The sequence below is a fragment of the Tupaia chinensis genome, unplaced genomic scaffold (assembly GCF_000334495.1).
Source record: "Tupaia chinensis unplaced genomic scaffold, TupChi_1.0 Scaffold145685_1, whole genome shotgun sequence".
Classification (NCBI taxonomy): Eukaryota; Metazoa; Chordata; class Mammalia; order Scandentia; family Tupaiidae; genus Tupaia; species Tupaia belangeri.
In genome coordinates, this window is record NW_006205542.1 from 5,516,222 (window position 1) to 5,534,684 (window position 18,463).

Below are 18,463 nucleotides of genomic sequence, written 5' to 3' on the forward strand. Positions count from 1 at the left end.
GATTAGAGTGGAGAGATAAAACATTTGCTGTCAAAGACATTTCTTTTGGCTCTCTATGTTTTAGCTACTATTATCCTAAGAGCTCTTTTCTGAGACAGTTAATTGAGAATGCATTATCCCCTCTCCCTTCTTTTTAATCCCCCCTAAAGATTCTAGGGTAGAAGAAAAAACTGAATGTATATTATTTTCTGTTTTTTACTGTATTTTAGTAATTCATTCTAATGGAGGAGAAATAATAGAAGTGCTGATCATCAAACTATTAATTTATCTGCACATTTTTCAAGTTTACTTTCTTTTTCTTTGTGTGTGCACGTATATATAATGTGCTGTATTTAATCTTGGAGTTCATCCTGATAAAATGGAATCAAAGTGAACAGATTTAAAAGAAGCTGAGATGTTTAAAAAAGTTTTTTTTATCCTATTCTCTGTGTACTTCCTTCCTGACTTTCTAATATGTGGGAATAAATGTGGCTGATAGATTCTCGTTGAGACCTGTATGTTATTTTCTTTTCAACTGCTTCTTTTGTTCTATGTTTTGAATTACTTAGCTTTTAAAAGTCTTTTGGGAAGCAAGTAAATCACTGAGATAAGAAACGCTGGTTATTTGATCCGTAGAGCAAGTGTTGAAATTTATGGATAGTCGTTGTTAACTGTCAGTAAATGTGAAAGGCTTGTTTTGAAATACTGACTCTAAAAATCAGAAATTAAGAAAATCAACGATAACCTTTCTTTCTCAGAATTTGAAATACTACTTGAAATATTAAACCTCAATGCAGTTCCTTATTTGAGATTCTACATAGGCACATTTAGTAGGAAGATGATTTTCATTATTATCTGTAGCACTTACTATATGGACTGTCTCATGAAAAAAGATATTTGACACTGAGAAAACATGCAATTGCTTTCCTTTAAAAATGGGAATGCTTTTTATAATTTTGATTTTTATTCTAATAATTTTGTTTCATCTGCTTTCAAGGATTAGGATTTTCAGAATTTCTTGTTTAGTAGAAATAAAATGTTTATAAAATTTAGACAATTTATAAAAAATTAATTTTATTTCCTTCATGAGAGAAAATGTGTGTGAATCTGAGGAGCTATGGAGACAGATGGGCACCTGTGTCTCTTCGCCATTCCCTTGCCCCGTCTCCCTCTAGGCAGGATCTTGGGTGCACATCCACCTGGTGGTGTTTCATGTTGGCTTGGATCTGAGCTCATAGTTGGCTGTGATGTTTCTGGCAGCAGATCAGTGTACTGCTACCTGCACTACCAAGACTGGGCCTAGGAAACTGTTATTTTAATAGAGAGGTTAAGCAGTGTTCAAGTTATGCTTAGAAATTCTTTATGGTTAGCACTGTTTGGTAAGTCGTGTTTTTTTTCCTGTGTATCTCTATATAGATTATATATGTTAATTATATTTTAAATTTCTCTGTCATAGTATTTAAACCGAGGCTGCACTAGATACTTTGCTAACAAAGAAACTGACAAACAGATTTTACAGAACCGCAAAAGTCCTGAGGTATGGTAAACTTTTTTTAAAAAAATTAAAATAATTAATGAAATAAAACATGCTGAAGATATATTTTATGTTTTATTTGGGAATCCAAATAGATAGATATCTTACTTCTAGGGTAATATGTGAAAATTCTAAATATTCATCTTAGTCTGTCTCCCTGTGTTATACTTTATAATTGTTGATAGTTACAGAAGCAGCAGGCTCTTTGCTTGCTTGGGCCTCACTGTACTTCTCCCTCTTGTTCTTTTTCAAGTATGAAGGTATTGAATTGCTTAAGACCCATCCTCTTCTAGCACTTTTGAAACTTAGCCTCATAATACCTGCTTGGGATTAAGTATGAAATATGTCTTATAATTCATTGTCTATTTCCAGGCTGAAGTAATCCTTAAAATAAACAAATACTCTCATGAAAGCATGTTTATATATTATTGTGATTTTCTTTAAAACATTCTATTTTTATAATACATATTATAAAATTGTATATGCTAATATAACTAAATTGTAATATTTGTAAAAGTAATTAGATATAATTATTTAATTAGCTGTTACTTTAAAAATTTGATTCTTAATCTAAAAATCTACAATACTTATAATTTTTTTTTTTTGAGAGGTTTTCGCTATAGGGCACGTGCGCTCGCCAGACAGACAGAGAGAGACATAGAGACAGAAAGTGAGAAATCACCCCCCAGGGGGGATGGTCATGCCGCAATCCCTTCTCCTCCATTCTCCTCTCAGGATCTTGGGCATGCATGCACACGCACCTGGCGTGAGTTTTAAGCCACCGGGTCCGGGACGCGAACCGCAGTCAACTACGTGGGAGTCCAGCGACATAGCCTTTATGCTAACTGCTGGTTCCCAATACTTACAAATTTTAATATGCTATCTTTATGTAATAAATGGTATTGTGTTTACTGCAGGTGCTTAAATTTTGAAATATTAAGTCAGGATTAATTATAAGTCCTGGTTAATATTGCCTTTATTTTATTAAAAGAATTATATTGAGTACTTAATGAAACAAGATTTTGTTATAGACAGCTTTTCATGTTCCTACATTTGTGAGTCAGATATATTTGATTCCTCTCAAAATAGGTGAGATGAATTATGTTTTTAATATATTAACATAAGAGAACATGAAGCAAATAAAATTTCCTAGTATTTCAAATTCTAAATGAGTCTGCAGCTAAGTTTTGTTTGACATTTTATGTATCATTTTACATTAGCTGTCTGAATTATAAATCATAAACTTACATTACAGACTTGGTTAGAACTTTAAGAAGCAGCATTAATATTTATCATGATATTTTATTTTGATAAGACTATATGAGGGGGTCAGAAAGTCAAGTCATAATGCTCAAGGAAAATGGGTATGATGAAAAATCATGCATGGATTAAAAAATTTTTTTATACCAAAATAAATCCATACTTTAGTTCTATTCTCCACAAACTTTAGAATTTCTCCTTACTGAGATAACAGAAACATATTTCCATTGCAACTGTTTAAAGAAAAAAAAAGAATATAAATTTGATTTTTTTGCCACAAAAAAAGCTGAGTAGAAAGAGAAAACAAAAAACAGTTTGTTCTGCAGAGAATGACATGTAGTCTTCAAAGAAGAAAATGTGCTCTGATTCTAAAGTGAGTATATCTCGTAAGGAATCTTATTCACGTTATTGAGTGTGTGTGTATATAGGTGAACAGTGGATTAATATGTTTATGTTACTTTTTATGTCTTCTTTATCAGGAGGATGAGGTGATCATTTTAACTAATTAAACCCTTTGCCTAATTCCACTGGAGTGTTTTTAAGCCGTGTGCAATTTTTAGGAGAATACAGTATTTTTAGTCTGCCATTTAGCAAGTATGTTCATTTACATTTCATTAGAAACCATTTTTAAATGAAGCAAGCATTTAATGGCAAGACTAAAAATTCTGCATGATATGTGTGTTTTCTGTTAACTTTGGCTGCATGTGATTGTTTCCTTTGCTTCTTTTAAGAATAAAATTAAATTACATTATCTAGATATTTTCCAGAAATTTCACACATGTAATTGAACATTTTAAGGGATTTTATGGTAAAACAATTGCAGTTTTAGCTGGGAAGCCGTTGTTTACTGGGAGGAAAATGTATCTCCTAAGAGGTGTCTTTAATGGCCAGATAATTCTGATGATGCTTTACCTAATGTTTGTTCAACCTCTCACTCTCATCTTCTGGAAAATGTCTAGCCAGTCTTTCTGTGTCCAGTAACTTTTATCCTTCTCCTTCTAGTTTCTGCAGGCCTGAACTTCTTCATCCCTTTTTGTTGCAGATTCTAACAAATTAATACACATTAGATGCAGGTGCTTTTAGAAGAGAAAATAAACTATTCCTTCATTTATTCTGAAATGTTTTAAGTCATGGCATAAATTCTTAGAGTAAGCATAATGCTTACTCATACACTTTACTTCATGTGTACTTTCACAAAAAAATTAAAAAATGACTCTCAGGCCATGGAAATGGAATCAGCAGTCCAAAATTTATTATTGATTTACAATATTTGTTTAATATTGGTGCAGTCTATGGTAGCTAATCTGAAAGAGTATCATGCTGATTGTCAGATTTAAAATTTTATGAACAATTTACCTTTTTAAATTTACTTTTAATTGAAAAAGAATTGTATATCTTTCTATAACACATTAGATACAATATAATGTTTCGATATATGTATATAGTACATTATGTAGTAATTAAATAAGATTAATTAACATACCCATAACTTCCTCAGTTCTTTTTGCTCTGTGTATATAGATTCATTTCAACCACTAATAGTACTTCCTGTTTTTCTCAGTTTATATCTTTGTCTAATATCCTAGCATTACAATGCTTTAGCGTTAACAATTGTAATTTAATGGGAAGACATCTTATTCCATTTTTTTCATTCAAATTTTGATTGAAATAATTGTAGATTCACATGAAATTGCAAGAAATAGTACAGAGAGGTCCTGTTCATTCAGTTTTTCAGTGTATTAGAATACTGACAGTTTTCTATTGACAAGTTTTATTTTTGCATGTTATATAGTGCATTGATAGACTTGATGTAATAGTTTCAGTCTACTAAATAATGTAAAGATCAGTTAATTGATGTTTTCTTATTTTGTAGTACCTTAAGGCAGGTTCCTTGAAAGACCCTCTGTTAGATGATCATGGAGATTTTATTAGAATGTGCACAGCTATGAAAAAAATTGGGCTGGATGATGAAGAAAAGCTTGATCTGTTCCGGGTAGTAGCTGGAGTCCTGCACCTTGGAAATATCGATTTTGAGGAAGCTGGCAGTACTTCAGGTTTTTGTTTTGTTTTGTTTTGTTTTTGTCCTCTCTTTGTCATACAAAAATTGAATCTGTTTAGTTCAGGTTTCCTAAAATGTTTAGAATATGCTGTGTTACAGGTTGAATCTTGCAAATGAAGGATGTTTTATTATCAGTCATTATGTGCTCTGTTTTGAAGGTGATATCTATAGGAATAAACCTCTCTCTCTCTCTCTCTCTCTCTGGCTGTGTTTTTGACATAGGGGGCATGTGCTTGCTGGAGAGAAAGAGACAGATAGAAAGCAAGAAATCACCCCCCAGAGGGGATTGCCATGCTGTAATACCTTCTCCTCCATTCTCCTTTTGGGATGTTGGGCACACATGAACACATACCTGCTGTTTTTTAAGCCACTGGGTCTGGTACTTGAACCGCAGCCAAAGATATGGGAGTCCAGCGACGTAACCATTATGCCATCTGTTGGTTCCAAACCTCTTATTTTTGAAGGTTAAGTAACTGTAACTACTAGGGTCATAAATTAAAATTTCCAACTGATACTGTACTTTTCCAATAGGAACACAGATTAATTCTTTATGTTCTATTAAGATATTTTTTGAAAATTTTTTCTGGTTCATTCATTTAAACTTGGATCAATTAATTAGTCAATTTAATACATAAAAGCTCATATACTTTGAAAGGATTGGTAAACTATTGCCCATTGGTCAAATCTGGCTGTTTTTATAAATGAAATGTTATTGGAACACAGCCACACCCACTGATAGTCTATGCCAGCTTTTAGTGATAGTTAGTGGCAGAGTTTAGGTAGTTGAAACAACAGAGACTCTATGTCCTACAGAGCCAAACTATTTATTCTCTGGTACTTTTGGGGAAAAAAGGGTGGTCAACTCCTGCTTTAGTACATTATTTCAGAATGTTATACCAACAATGAGGTAGGAAGAACTTTAAGCACCATTTAATAGAACAGTGACTAATAGACTTTCATGAAGGGCAGATTCTGGAGGCTGAGTCATGGTTTCTTTCTTCTTTGCAAGATGACACAAACATGTGTCTTTTATATGCAAGACCCTTCATATTCTGTGTTTCATTATAAGCTTCATAATCATAATCTAAACATCATAAAGATAATAAGGTTAGGGGATATTATCTCCATTTTATGGAAGCGCAAGCTGTGCAGAAATTAAGTGATGTGTGTGGTTGTTATTGAAGTAGATTTGACAGCCTGGCTCTACCAGGTCTGACTGACTCAGGAGATTGTGGTAATTTTCCTCATTGCCCTCAAGCTGTTGAACCTTGTGATCTGGTGAATGAGCAGACTGAAACAGACCGTCTTAATGACTGTCACATTTAATGTTCTGTGATGCTGTGAAATCAGTAGTGTGAGATGCAGTATAGCCACTGGATAAGGGCACATCCTCTTGAACCTGACTGTTCTACCACATACTATCTGCCAGTGTGACCTTGGACAAATAACTTAACCTTTCCGTGTCTCAGTGTTCTCACCGTTAACTGGAGATAATAATAAACCCTACCTCATGTTGTGAAGAGGAATAAATGAATTAAGCATTTGTAAAATAATTCAGATAGTTGTGTCTGGCACACGATGGGCACTGTTAAATGTTTTAAACGATAAAGTAAAATAAAAATACAGACTACTTCCAGTTTAAAATTTAAAAAAAAATTAGGTATGGGCTTAGTGTACATTAAATTTTTCTTACTAGTTTTTTTGGAGAGAAAGAAAAATTTATTTTGAAAATTTAACAGATGTTGGGACCAGTAGATAGTGTAATGGTTATGTTGCTGGATTCTCATATAGTTGACCACAGTTCAAGTTCTGGACCCAGTGGCTTAAAACTCATGCTGGATGTATGTTCATGCATGCCCCAAAATCCCATGAGGTGGGGCCGGCTAGCAGTGTGGTGGTTAAGGGCACTGGAGTTCCACATAGCTTACTGTGGTTCAGGTCCCAGGTCTAGCAGCTTGCTTTCTCACTTTTTCTCTCTTGCTCTCACTCTTGCTCTGTTCCTCTCTAGTCAAATTAAAATAAATAAATACATGAATAAATAAAGTTAAATAAAACTTTAAAAAAGGAGAATGGAGGAGAAGGTATTGCAGTGTGACCATCCCTCTTGGGCATTATTTCTCACTTTCTGTCTCTGTCTGTGTCTCTCTGGCAAGTGCGCGTGCCCCATAGCAAAAATCTTTCTTATAAAAAAGAAAGAAAATAAAAGAAATATTAGTATACATTGCAGTTGTTCTCTAGCGTTGTTATATACCAAGGAAGCATGTGAGAGATTCCAAGTAACATACAGCAATCTTAATGTGTTTTTTTTTTAATGGTTTATGCCATATGGCGTGTGTGCTTGCTGGAGAGAGACAGAGAGAGGAAAAGTGAGAAATCACACCCACCCCCTCCGGGTTGACGATGTTGTAATCCCATTTTCTTCCATTCTCCTGGGATTTTGGACATGCATGCTCATATGCTCAGCATGAGTTTCAAGTCACTGGGTCCGGGACTTGAACCCGATCGACCATGTGGGAGTCCAGTATCTTAACCACCATGTCATCTGTTGGCCCCCTCATTGTGGTTTTGATTTGCGTTTTCCAGATGACTCGTAATGTTGAACATCTTTTCTACATACACACACACACACACACACACACACGCCGTTTATATATATATATATTTTTTGAGAAATTTCAGATCCTTTGCCCATTTATTAATTGGGTTGTGTTCATCTTATCAACTTGTAGAAGTCTTGTATATGTTATAGGTACAAGTCCCTTATCAGATATATAATTTATAAATCTTTTCTCCCATTCTGTGGGTTATCTTTTCACTTTTTTCTTTTTTCTTTATTTAAATTTAGTTATTTAATTTGCTGGAAAGAGACACATTGTTGGTGGGCAAAGATAGCAGCACCTAATGGGACATGGTCTTGCTACAATCCCTTCTTCATTTCTGCATCCTCTTGGGAATATGAGCATATGTGCATATGTACCCATTGTTTTTTTGTTTTGTTTTGTTTTGTTTTCCTCCCCAAGCAGCTGAGTTTAGGTCTCAACTATTTGGTTATGTAGGATCTGGTTCCCTTAACCACTAGGCCATTGGGCTGGCCCTCTTTTCATTTTTTAGATAGTATTCTTTGAAACAAAAATATTTTTGACTTTGTTAAAGTCCATTCTATTTATTTAAAAATTTTTTTGGTGTATTTTGGTGCTATATCTAAGAAATGAAGATTTACTCCAAGATCATGAAGATTTACCTATGTTTTCCTCTTTTTTTTTTTTTTTAAATTTCCAACTGATACTGTACTTTTCCAATAGGAACACAGATTAATTCTTTATGTTCTATTAAGATATTTTTTGAAAATTTTTTCTGGTTCATTCATTTAAACTTGGATCAATTAATTAGTCAATTTAATACATAAAAGCTCATATACTTTGAAAGGATTGGTAAACTATTGCCCATTGGTCAAATCTGGCTGTTTTTATAAATGAAATGTTATTGGAACACAGCCACACCCACTGATAGTCTATGCCAGCTTTTAGTGATAGTTAGTGGCAGAGTTTAGGTAGTTGAAACAACAGAGACTCTATGTCCTACAGAGCCAAACTATTTATTCTCTGGTACTTTTGGGGAAAAAAGGGTGGTCAACTCCTGCTTTAGTACATTATTTCAGAATGTTATACCAACAATGAGGTAGGAAGAACTTTAAGCACCATTTAATAGAACAGTGACTAATAGACTTTCATGAAGGGCAGATTCTGGAGGCTGAGTCATGGTTTCTTTCTTCTTTGCAAGATGACACAAACATGTGTCTTTTATATGCAAGACCCTTCATATTCTGTGTTTCATTATAAGCTTCATAATCATAATCTAAACATCATTCCATTTTATGGAAGCGCAAGCTGTGCAGAAATTAAGTGATGTGTGTGGTTGTTATTGAAGTAGATTTGACAGCCTGGCTCTACCAGGTCTGACTGACTCAGGAGATTGTGGTAATTTTCCTCATTGCCCTCAAGCTGTTGAACCTTGTGATCTGGTGAATGAGCAGACTGAAACAGACCGTCTTAATGACTGTCACATTTAATGTTCTGTGATGCTGTGAAATCAGTAGTGTGAGATGCAGTATAGCCACTGGATAAGGGCACATCCTCTTGAACCTGACTGTTCTACCACATACTATCTGCCAGTGTGACCTTGGACAAATAACTTAACCTTTCCGTGTCTCAGTGTTCTCACCGTTAACTGGAGATAATAATAAACCCTACCTCATGTTGTGAAGAGGAATAAATGAATTAAGCATTTGTAAAATAATTCAGATAGTTGTGTCTGGCACACGATGGGCACTGTTAAATGTTTTAAACGATAAAGTAAAATAAAAATACAGACTACTTCCAGTTTAAAATTTAAAAAAAAATTAGGTATGGGCTTAGTGTACATTAAATTTTTCTTACTAGTTTTTTTGGAGAGAAAGAAAAATTTATTTTGAAAATTTAACAGATGTTGGGACCAGTAGATAGTGTAATGGTTATGTTGCTGGATTCTCATATAGTTGACCACAGTTCAAGTTCTGGACCCAGTGGCTTAAAACTCATGCTGGATGTATGTTCATGCATGCCCCAAAATCCCATGAGGTGGGGCCGGCTAGCAGTGTGGTGGTTAAGGGCACTGGAGTTCCACATAGCTTACTGTGGTTCAGGTCCCAGGTCTAGCAGCTTGCTTTCTCACTTTTTCTCTCTTGCTCTCACTCTTGCTCTGTTCCTCTCTAGTCAAATTAAAATAAATAAATACATGAATAAATAAAGTTAAATAAAACTTTAAAAAAGGAGAATGGAGGAGAAGGTATTGCAGTGTGACCATCCCTCTTGGGCATTATTTCTCACTTTCTGTCTCTGTCTGTGTCTCTCTGGCAAGTGCGCGTGCCCCATAGCAAAAATCTTTCTTATAAAAAAGAAAGAAAATAAAAGAAATATTAGTATACATTGCAGTTGTTCTCTAGCGTTGTTATATACCAAGGAAGCATGTGAGAGATTCCAAGTAACATACAGCAATCTTAATGTGTTTTTTTTTAATGGTTTATGCCATATGGCGTGTGTGCTTGCTGGAGAGAGACAGAGAGAGGAAAAGTGAGAAATCACACCCACCCCCTCCGGGTTGACGATGTTGTAATCCCATTTTCTTCCATTCTCCTGGGATTTTGGACATGCATGCTCATATGCTCAGCATGAGTTTCAAGTCACTGGGTCCGGGACTTGAACCCGATCGACCATGTGGGAGTCCAGTATCTTAACCACCATGTCATCTGTTGGCCCCCTCATTGTGGTTTTGATTTGCGTTTTCCAGATGACTCGTAATGTTGAACATCTTTTCTACATACACACACACACACACACACACACACGCCGTTTATATATATATATATTTTTTGAGAAATTTCAGATCCTTTGCCCATTTATTAATTGGGTTGTGTTCATCTTATCAACTTGTAGAAGTCTTGTATATGTTATAGGTACAAGTCCCTTATCAGATATATAATTTATAAATCTTTTCTCCCATTCTGTGGGTTATCTTTTCACTTTTTTCTTTTTTCTTTATTTAAATTTAGTTATTTAATTTGCTGGAAAGAGACACATTGTTGGTGGGCAAAGATAGCAGCACCTAATGGGACATGGTCTTGCTACAATCCCTTCTTCATTTCTGCATCCTCTTGGGAATATGAGCATATGTGCATATGTACCCATTGTTTTTTTGTTTTGTTTTGTTTTGTTTTCCTCCCCAAGCAGCTGAGTTTAGGTCTCAACTATTTGGTTATGTAGGATCTGGTTCCCTTAACCACTAGGCCATTGGGCTGGCCCTCTTTTCATTTTTTAGATAGTATTCTTTGAAACAAAAATATTTTTGACTTTGTTAAAGTCCATTCTATTTATTTAAAAAATTTTTTGGTGTATTTTGGTGCTATATCTAAGAAATGAAGATTTACTCCAAGATCATGAAGATTTACCTATGTTTTCCTCTTTTTTTTTTTTTTTTAAGGTTTTTGCCATAGGTTGTACATGCTCACTGGAAAGAGACAGAGAGAAGGAAAGTGAGAAATCAACCTCCAGGAGGGATGGCCGTGCCATAATCCCTTTTCTGTCATTCTCTTCAGGACTTCGGACATGCACACAGGTCTGGTATGATTTTCAAGCTGCCAGAATGGAGCTTGAACCTCAGTTGACCATGTGGGAATCCAGAACTTTAACTACCATACTACCTGCTGCCCCTGTTTTCCCCTTGAAAGTTTAATAGCTTTAGATGTTATATTTAAGTCTTTAATTAATTTTGAGTTAGTGTTTTTGTGTATAGTGTGAGTACTGATAAGGGTCTAACTTCATGTTTTTGCATGTGGGTGTCCAGTTGTTCCAGTACCATTTATTGAAAAATCTGTTCTTCCCTCAGTGAATGGCCCTGATAGCTCCTTATCATTGTAAGGTTTCATTTTTCATACTTCTCATATTTCTTCTGAGATTGGTCTGTTAAGTAGAATATTAAATTGTCATGGGAAGAGTCCCATTATGATTTCCACACATTCTTTTTAGTTTTGAAGTTAGGTAGCCTTGGAATAAATAATTTATAAATATTAATCTTTCAGGACCAGCAGTTAGCGTAATGGCTATGTTGCTGGACTCCCATGTAGTCGACCACGGTTTGAGTCCCGGGCCTCGTGGCTTAAACTCATGCCGGGTGCATGTGCGTGCGTGCCCAAGGTCCTGAGAGGAGAATGGAGGAGAAGGGATTGTGGTGTGGCCATCCCCCCGGGGGGTGATTTCTCACTTTCTCTCTCTCTTTCTGTCTCTGTTCGTCTGGCGAGCACATGCGCCCTATAGCAAAAACCTCTCCAAAAAAAAAAATAAAAATTAATCTTTGAAATATTTGTAAAGTGTTTATTTTAATATTAGTGATATTAACAAATACAACTATATATTATGTATATAAACATAAATAGTACTTAACCCTTTTATATAATGCTTATTCTGTACCAGGCCCTGCTCTGAGTAATTCACATGTATAACCTTAAGGATCTTCATAACAGCCGTATTAGATAGGTTCAATTTTTATCCCTTGTGAATGGTTAAGGAAACTGAGCACAGAAAAAAAATGTACTTAATTTGTTCAAGGTCATACAGCTCTTAAATTGTAGAGCCAGATCAGCTCAGAGACTAAAGTACTGTTTATGTAATACTTCCTTAAACACCTTTCATAGGAGGAAGTCGATAGATATGATGGATGCAGTATAAGTAATACTGCAGCATAAGTTGCCTCTTTACTCTCTCCTTTCATTCCTGAGAAACATGAGCACATCATGTCTGTCTACATACATGGACATACAGACCACTACATTCAAATCCACCTGCTAAAGTGTCTTATAGTGTTTGCCCTACAAGTACTTCTAGTTCCTGGAGTTATATGAATTTTAATGACATAACACTATGCTTCACTAAGAATTTAATATATTATAAAGGATTCTAATCTATCATTAATCTGTTTAATTTATGTGCTCATAAACAATCAGTGGTGGTGCCAGCATGTGGCATGGTGGTTAAGGTGCTGGACTCCCACATGGCTGACTGTGGTTAGAGACTGGACCTGGTGCTTTGCAAATCATGCGAGGCACATGTGTCTGTGTGCTCAAAATGCTGAGAAGAGAATGGAGGACAAGCAATTTTGGTGTGGCCATCCCCTTTGGGAGTGATTCCTCACTTTTCCCCTCTTTGTCTTTGTTTGATGAACACATGCACCTTATGGCAAAAACCTTAAAAAAAAAAAACCCAAAAACCAAAAAAAAAAAAAAAAAAAAACCCAAAAAGGAAAGACTCAGTGGATATATAGTATCGATGGGCTAAAGGGATTATACCGTGGCTTGCCCTGAATGAGGGTGTCTTGTTGAACTCAGTAATACGGGTTTCTGACAAAGATGGTAAAACAGTGAGGTATATTTAATAGTTATAAATAAACCTTATCTGTTCTATAGTTTTATATAAGTACAATTATAAGAATTGAGTCTTGAACATCTGGCTTATATGTTTATTGATTTCAAATTAAAATATATTTTCACTAGGTGGCTGTAATCTGAAGAGTAAATCGACTCAGTCCTTGGAATATTGTGCTGAATTACTGGGTTTGGATCAAGATGATCTTCGTGTAAGTTTAACCACAAGAGTCATGCTGACAACAGCAGGGGGCACCAAAGGAACAGTTATAAAGTAAGTTTCTTAACTCATTAGAAAAATTTTGCCTTGGAGTTTGTCAAGGAAAAATCTTTGAGAACAATGTGTTTTAAAATGTATCCTTATGCAACCTTTGTTCTTTTCATTACAACGTTCTAAAACCTGTGCTTAATAGATCGGAATTCTGTGCGTTGCCCTGCAGTATATCTACCATGTAAATAAATGGGGATTTGCAGGCTTTCAAAGCTGCTGTTTGCATATTGTCTATGTAGCATACATTTGGAATTTATAAGGTAAGGGAGCTTAACTTTTGCCTAACTATGAAAAAACACAGTTGACTGTGTAAATTTCTGACTCTTAGGCAAGAGATCACTTTATTCTTGAGGTGATTTTCCATACAAATGGTATATACTAAAACTTGGAATCCATTTTAGCAAAATAGTCAGCAACTTGAACTTGCCCTTATCTTTAAGGTTTTAGATACAGAGAAAATTACAAATGACAAGAAAATAAGGGCTTAGCTGGTACTTTTAAAATTAGTAATCAAGAAATTTTAGATTGTGCCTTGGTATATCTATACTTCCTGTTCAAAATTTTATATTTTATGCATTTTTGTTTTGGTAGTAGAATGAAATTAGTATTTGGACTTATTCTGAGGCATCACAACAATCTTTACTTGTGAGGAAGAAAAGTCAGATCCTTCAGTCAGTGCTACATAGGGCAGGTGATGAGCTCTAATGCCAGATTTCAGAAAAATATTTGACAAATTAACACAACATTTTGAAAAAGCTTTTAGTCAGGCCAGCCAGGCACAAGGTGGTGAAGGCAGCTGGATTCCATGTGACCGACTGCCTGGTTAGAGTCCTGGATCCAGTGGCTTGAAAAACACTAGGCAAGTGTGTGTACGTACCCAAAATCTTGAGAGGAGAATAGAGAAGGGGGCAGCAGAATAGCCATTTCTCCCAGACAGGCGCTTTCTTGCTCTCCCACCTGCTGCAAGTGCAGATGCTCTGTATCAAATTAAAAAAGTTTTTAACCACTAGGAAAAATTTACTGCCATTAATATTTTTTGAAATATTAGAAAGTTGTGCTTAGCCTCACTCTGTGCTAATTCCAGATTATTCTTATTGCAAAGAATTACCCAGAAAAGGTTTTGTAGAGCAGTGTCCTACAGCATGGTTCCTTTGACATGCCAGGACGAGGAAAGGCGCAGGAGGGGTTGTCCTCAGCCATTGTTTCCTCCATTTCCACTGTGTTCTAAAGCAGGTCTTTAGTGTGTTCTGTGCATAGGGGTCCACATAAAATTCACTTCAAGGAAGGATTCCACTGAAGGAAATATAACATGGGAAAGTATTATTTAGGGAGGATCAAGCATTAGGCTAACCTATGTGGCATTTAAGATTGCTTCCAAATATGACCTTTCTTGGGCCAGCAGATGGCGTGGTGGTTGAGAGCACTGGACTCCCACATGGCTGACCATGGCTCGAGTCCCAGACCTGGTGGCTTGCTTTCTCACTTTCTGTCTCTCTCACACTCTCTCTCACTCTGTTTCTATCTGGTCAAATAAAAATAAAAACAAACAAACAAAAATTTTAAAAAATCAATTTTTTTAAAAAAGCCAAAAACCAAAAAAACAAATATGACCTTTCTTTTTGGTGCTTTGTTAATGCTCCATGCTTATCTTTTTTTTTTTTTTTTTTTTAAAGATCTTTTTGTTTTAGGGTGCATGTACTTGCCAGAGAGAAAAATTTCGAAAGAGAAGTGAGAAATCCCCCCCTAGGGTAGTTGGCCACGTCATAATCCTTTCTACTCCATTCTCCTCTTGGGAATTTGGGCATGCACACACTCATGCTTGGCATGATTCAGGGCACCAGGTCCAGGACTTGAATCACAAAGTCAGCCATGTGGGATCCAGTGCCTTAACCACCATGCTACTGCTGGTCCCATCCCTATGCTTATCTTTATGACAGCATTCAGCATGCTCTTCAGAGCTCTTTTTTATGTCAGTTTTCTTCATCAGAAAGAATGAAGGGCAATGGCTATGTGTTTGTATCACAGCTTCTAACACTATTATACCATAGTTATTAATGATATTCAGAGTTCCACAGTTCACATTTTAAGATGTAAACTTTTTTCCTCTAAACCATGTGAATAAGTTAGCAAACTTCAAGGTTGTCCTGAATTAAAAACAATTTATTTAGCATTTAAGGAAAATCAAATGGAAGATTATTTCTCTCAATAAAATTTTTTTGAGGTTTTTTTTTTTTTTTTTTTTGCTATAGGGTGTGTGTGCTTGCTGGAGAGTCACAAAGAGACAGAGAGACATAAAGTGAGAAATCATCCCCTGGGGGGATGGCCATGCTTCAATCTCTTCTCTTCTGTTCTCCTCTCAGGATTTTGGGCATGTACGCACATGTACCCGGAATGAGTTTTAAGCTGACAGGTCCAGGTCTCAGACTGCTGTTGAATATGAGGGAGTCCAGCAATATAACCTTTGCACCATATGCTGGTCCCCTGTTTTTTTTTTTTTTTTTAAGTGAGATTTTTGCTATAGGGTGTGTGTGCCCTCAGGAGAGACAGAGATAGAGAGAGAAAGTGAGAAATCACCCTGCTTTCGGGGGAATGGCCATGCCACAGTCTCTTCTCCTCCATTTTCTTCTTAGGATTTTGGGCACACGTGCACACATACCTGGCATGAGTTTCAAGCCACTGGGTCTGGGACTTGAACCATAGTTAGCCATGTGGGAGTCCAGCGCCTCAACCACTACATCCCTGTCAGTCCCCCTCTGAATGAATTTTTATATATTCAGCATGTAAAGTATAAATTAAGGTTAAGATGCTTTTTTTAGCCTGAAGTTCTTTTATCCAGTAAAGACTTTTGATCTAATTTTAGATGGTATCTTTAGTTCTTACAGCTTTCTCCTTAGTCTCATTTATGTGTCTGTTGTCATGCTCACCCTTGGTAACTGTTTACTCTCCTCTTCACAGTGCACTTTGACCTTGGTATCTGGCAGTTGTTGCAGTGTATTACCATGGAGAATTTTCACTGGTATAGTCTTCTTCTACAGGGTACCCCTGAAAGTGGAGCAAGCAAACAATGCTCGTGATGCTTTGGCGAAGACCGTGTATAGCCATCTTTTTGATCATGTGGTCAATAGAGTAAATCAGTGTTTTCCTTTTGAAACATCATCCTATTTTATTGGAGTCCTTGATATTGCTGGTTTTGGTAAGTATTATTTCTTTTAGGTTTATATTTAGAGTTCTTTTACATATCTTAAATATAAAAAAAAAAACCCTCTTTCTTGTAATTCCTCTCACTTGATGTGTTTTCTGTTACATGTCTTTCTTGCATTTTATCAGATGACTTAAATAGGAAGCTAATGCTTTTTCTTTTTAATGTAAAAACTAGGGGTGTATTTTTAGTCACACTAATGTTAAAGTTAAAACACAATTTAAATTATTGGATTGTTGGAAAAGTCATAACGCATTTTTGCATAGAAAAACATGAAAAAATATGTCACGACTTTTCAGATGAACCAATACTCTGTACTCTTATACTCTCTATACTGGATAAAGGTAAACTCTTGAGTGCTACTAAGAGAGGTAGTAAGGTCACTAACCGAATGAAAATAATACAGTCACTAAAACTGTTGACTCACCTGTAGAGCCAGGTGTAGGTTGGCCTAACAGTTCAAACATACTATTATGCATAAAAATTTATTGCTAGCATTAATGGTCAACAAGTAGTTCTTTCCAATTAGTTTTCCATCAAATGAATTAAAGTGTAAGACTTGAGAACACCTTTGGAACTGTTCAATCCAGAATGAAATATCTGAGTACCGCTCTGTTCGAAGTGACTGTGGTAAAAACCTTAAAGTAAACTTGGTGGGTTTCCTGTTTGGGTTTATCGATGCGGGTGTTCCTTCTGGCTCTGAAGGAGCGGCATCATCCTCCTTTGTGCTTTCATTGCCTTTGCCAAAGGAATGTAAGTGTTTACATTTTGAAAAGGACAGAGTTTTGTTTTTGATGTCATGTGATGTGCATTTTAAAATTTATGATAAATTTACCTTTTGTTCAAAGCTAGAGGAACACCCATCACCAACTTCCCTTTTTCACAGTATTAAGACATTTGTTCCTTACCTTACCCTGGTTTTTAGCATAACAGGATATACAGAGGATCGTAACGTTTTAGAGCTACATGGGTCTTAGACGTCATAGAATACAGTGCCTTAATTTTAGAAATGAATAGTTTTTTGTTAAATGTAATTTTATAGATTATGTAGAAAATAAATCTTCTATAGCACTTGCATTTTAATCATGTTTGTGCTATAATTGACATTGCTTTATCACCCGTGTTTTAAAAACTTAAGATACAAGTGACTTATATTTTGTATCTCTTACTAGTATAACATGTATCCCATCTGACAAGCGCCTTTTGTCTGTTGAAGCAGGGTATTTGTAATACTTCTTCTCATGCCTAATAAAATATGAGTTTTGACATAAGAGCATGTGGGGTGCATGTAACAATTGCATGTATTTTTTACTCTAATTTGTAATTAAGCCCTCGGTATAATAACATGTTATTCTCAGATAAATTTATATGAAATTGAAGTGATGATGGCCCTTGGTTCTGGTTTTATGTTTCCAGAGTACTTTGAACATAACAGTTTTGAACAATTCTGCATCAACTATTGCAATGAAAAACTTCAGCAGTTTTTTAATGAGAGGATTCTGAAGGAGGTAATTGTCATTATAAGTTAAATTTAAGATGTCTGATAAAGCTATTTTGAGTTTCAAGGAGTAGAGAGCTACTGCAGTCACCTTGATTGATGCACATAATGTGAGGTGGGACAGGGAGCCAGGGAAGCCCAGCAGGAGCCCCAGGGGCTCAGGCACAACAGAAGTGCTCACTGTGTAGCTGAAGCTTAGGGACCTCATAGAAACTAATAGATGCCTGCTCAGAAGTGGACATCTGTTTTTTCTTCCAGTGACTTTTACTAGACATGAAGTTCTGTTTGTTCCTTTTTCTAATTCTGTTGTCTTTCCTTTTGACACTGCCCAACAACTTTCTACTCGCCTTCCTGACCTTGGTATGCCCTGCCCTTCCTTGAAGTCTCTCTGCTTCTGCCTGCCTTGCTGCCTGCTTGCTTTTCTGTTTAAAGCAGCAAAGCTGCTGTCTTAGTCCATTACGGTGTGGCTAAGCAGAAATATCTGAGACTGGGGGATTTAGAAAGAGTAAGGTTCATTTCGGCTCACGGTTCTGGTGACTTGAAAGTCCGGAAGTGGAGGTCTGGCATCAGGCCAGACTCTGGCGCTGCATCACAGCATGACTGAGACACAGAGAGGAAGACAGGTGTGTGCCTGGAGAAAGAGCCTGAGGTCTTCACTTCTGTGACAACCCACTGTAGTGGGAACTGACTCCTTGCTCTCACTGTCTTGTGA

General features: G+C 36.0%; 1 protein-coding gene across 10 annotated transcripts in view; it reads left to right on the plus strand.

Moving 5' to 3' along the window:
- Positions 1 to 18,463, plus strand: part of MYO6 (myosin VI) — a 109,179-nt gene that overhangs the window by 36,071 nt on the left and 54,645 nt on the right. For all 10 annotated transcript variants that reach the window (XM_027768235.1, XM_006168327.1, XM_027768242.1 and 7 more), the window contains exons 9-13: positions 1,436 to 1,516; positions 4,647 to 4,827; positions 12,913 to 13,057; positions 16,090 to 16,247; positions 17,670 to 17,761. In XM_027768235.1, coding sequence (XP_027624036.1) covers positions 1,436 to 1,516; positions 4,647 to 4,827; positions 12,913 to 13,057; positions 16,090 to 16,247; positions 17,670 to 17,761 — 657 coding nt within the window. The remainder of the gene's footprint in view (positions 1 to 1,435; positions 1,517 to 4,646; positions 4,828 to 12,912; positions 13,058 to 16,089; positions 16,248 to 17,669; positions 17,762 to 18,463) is intronic.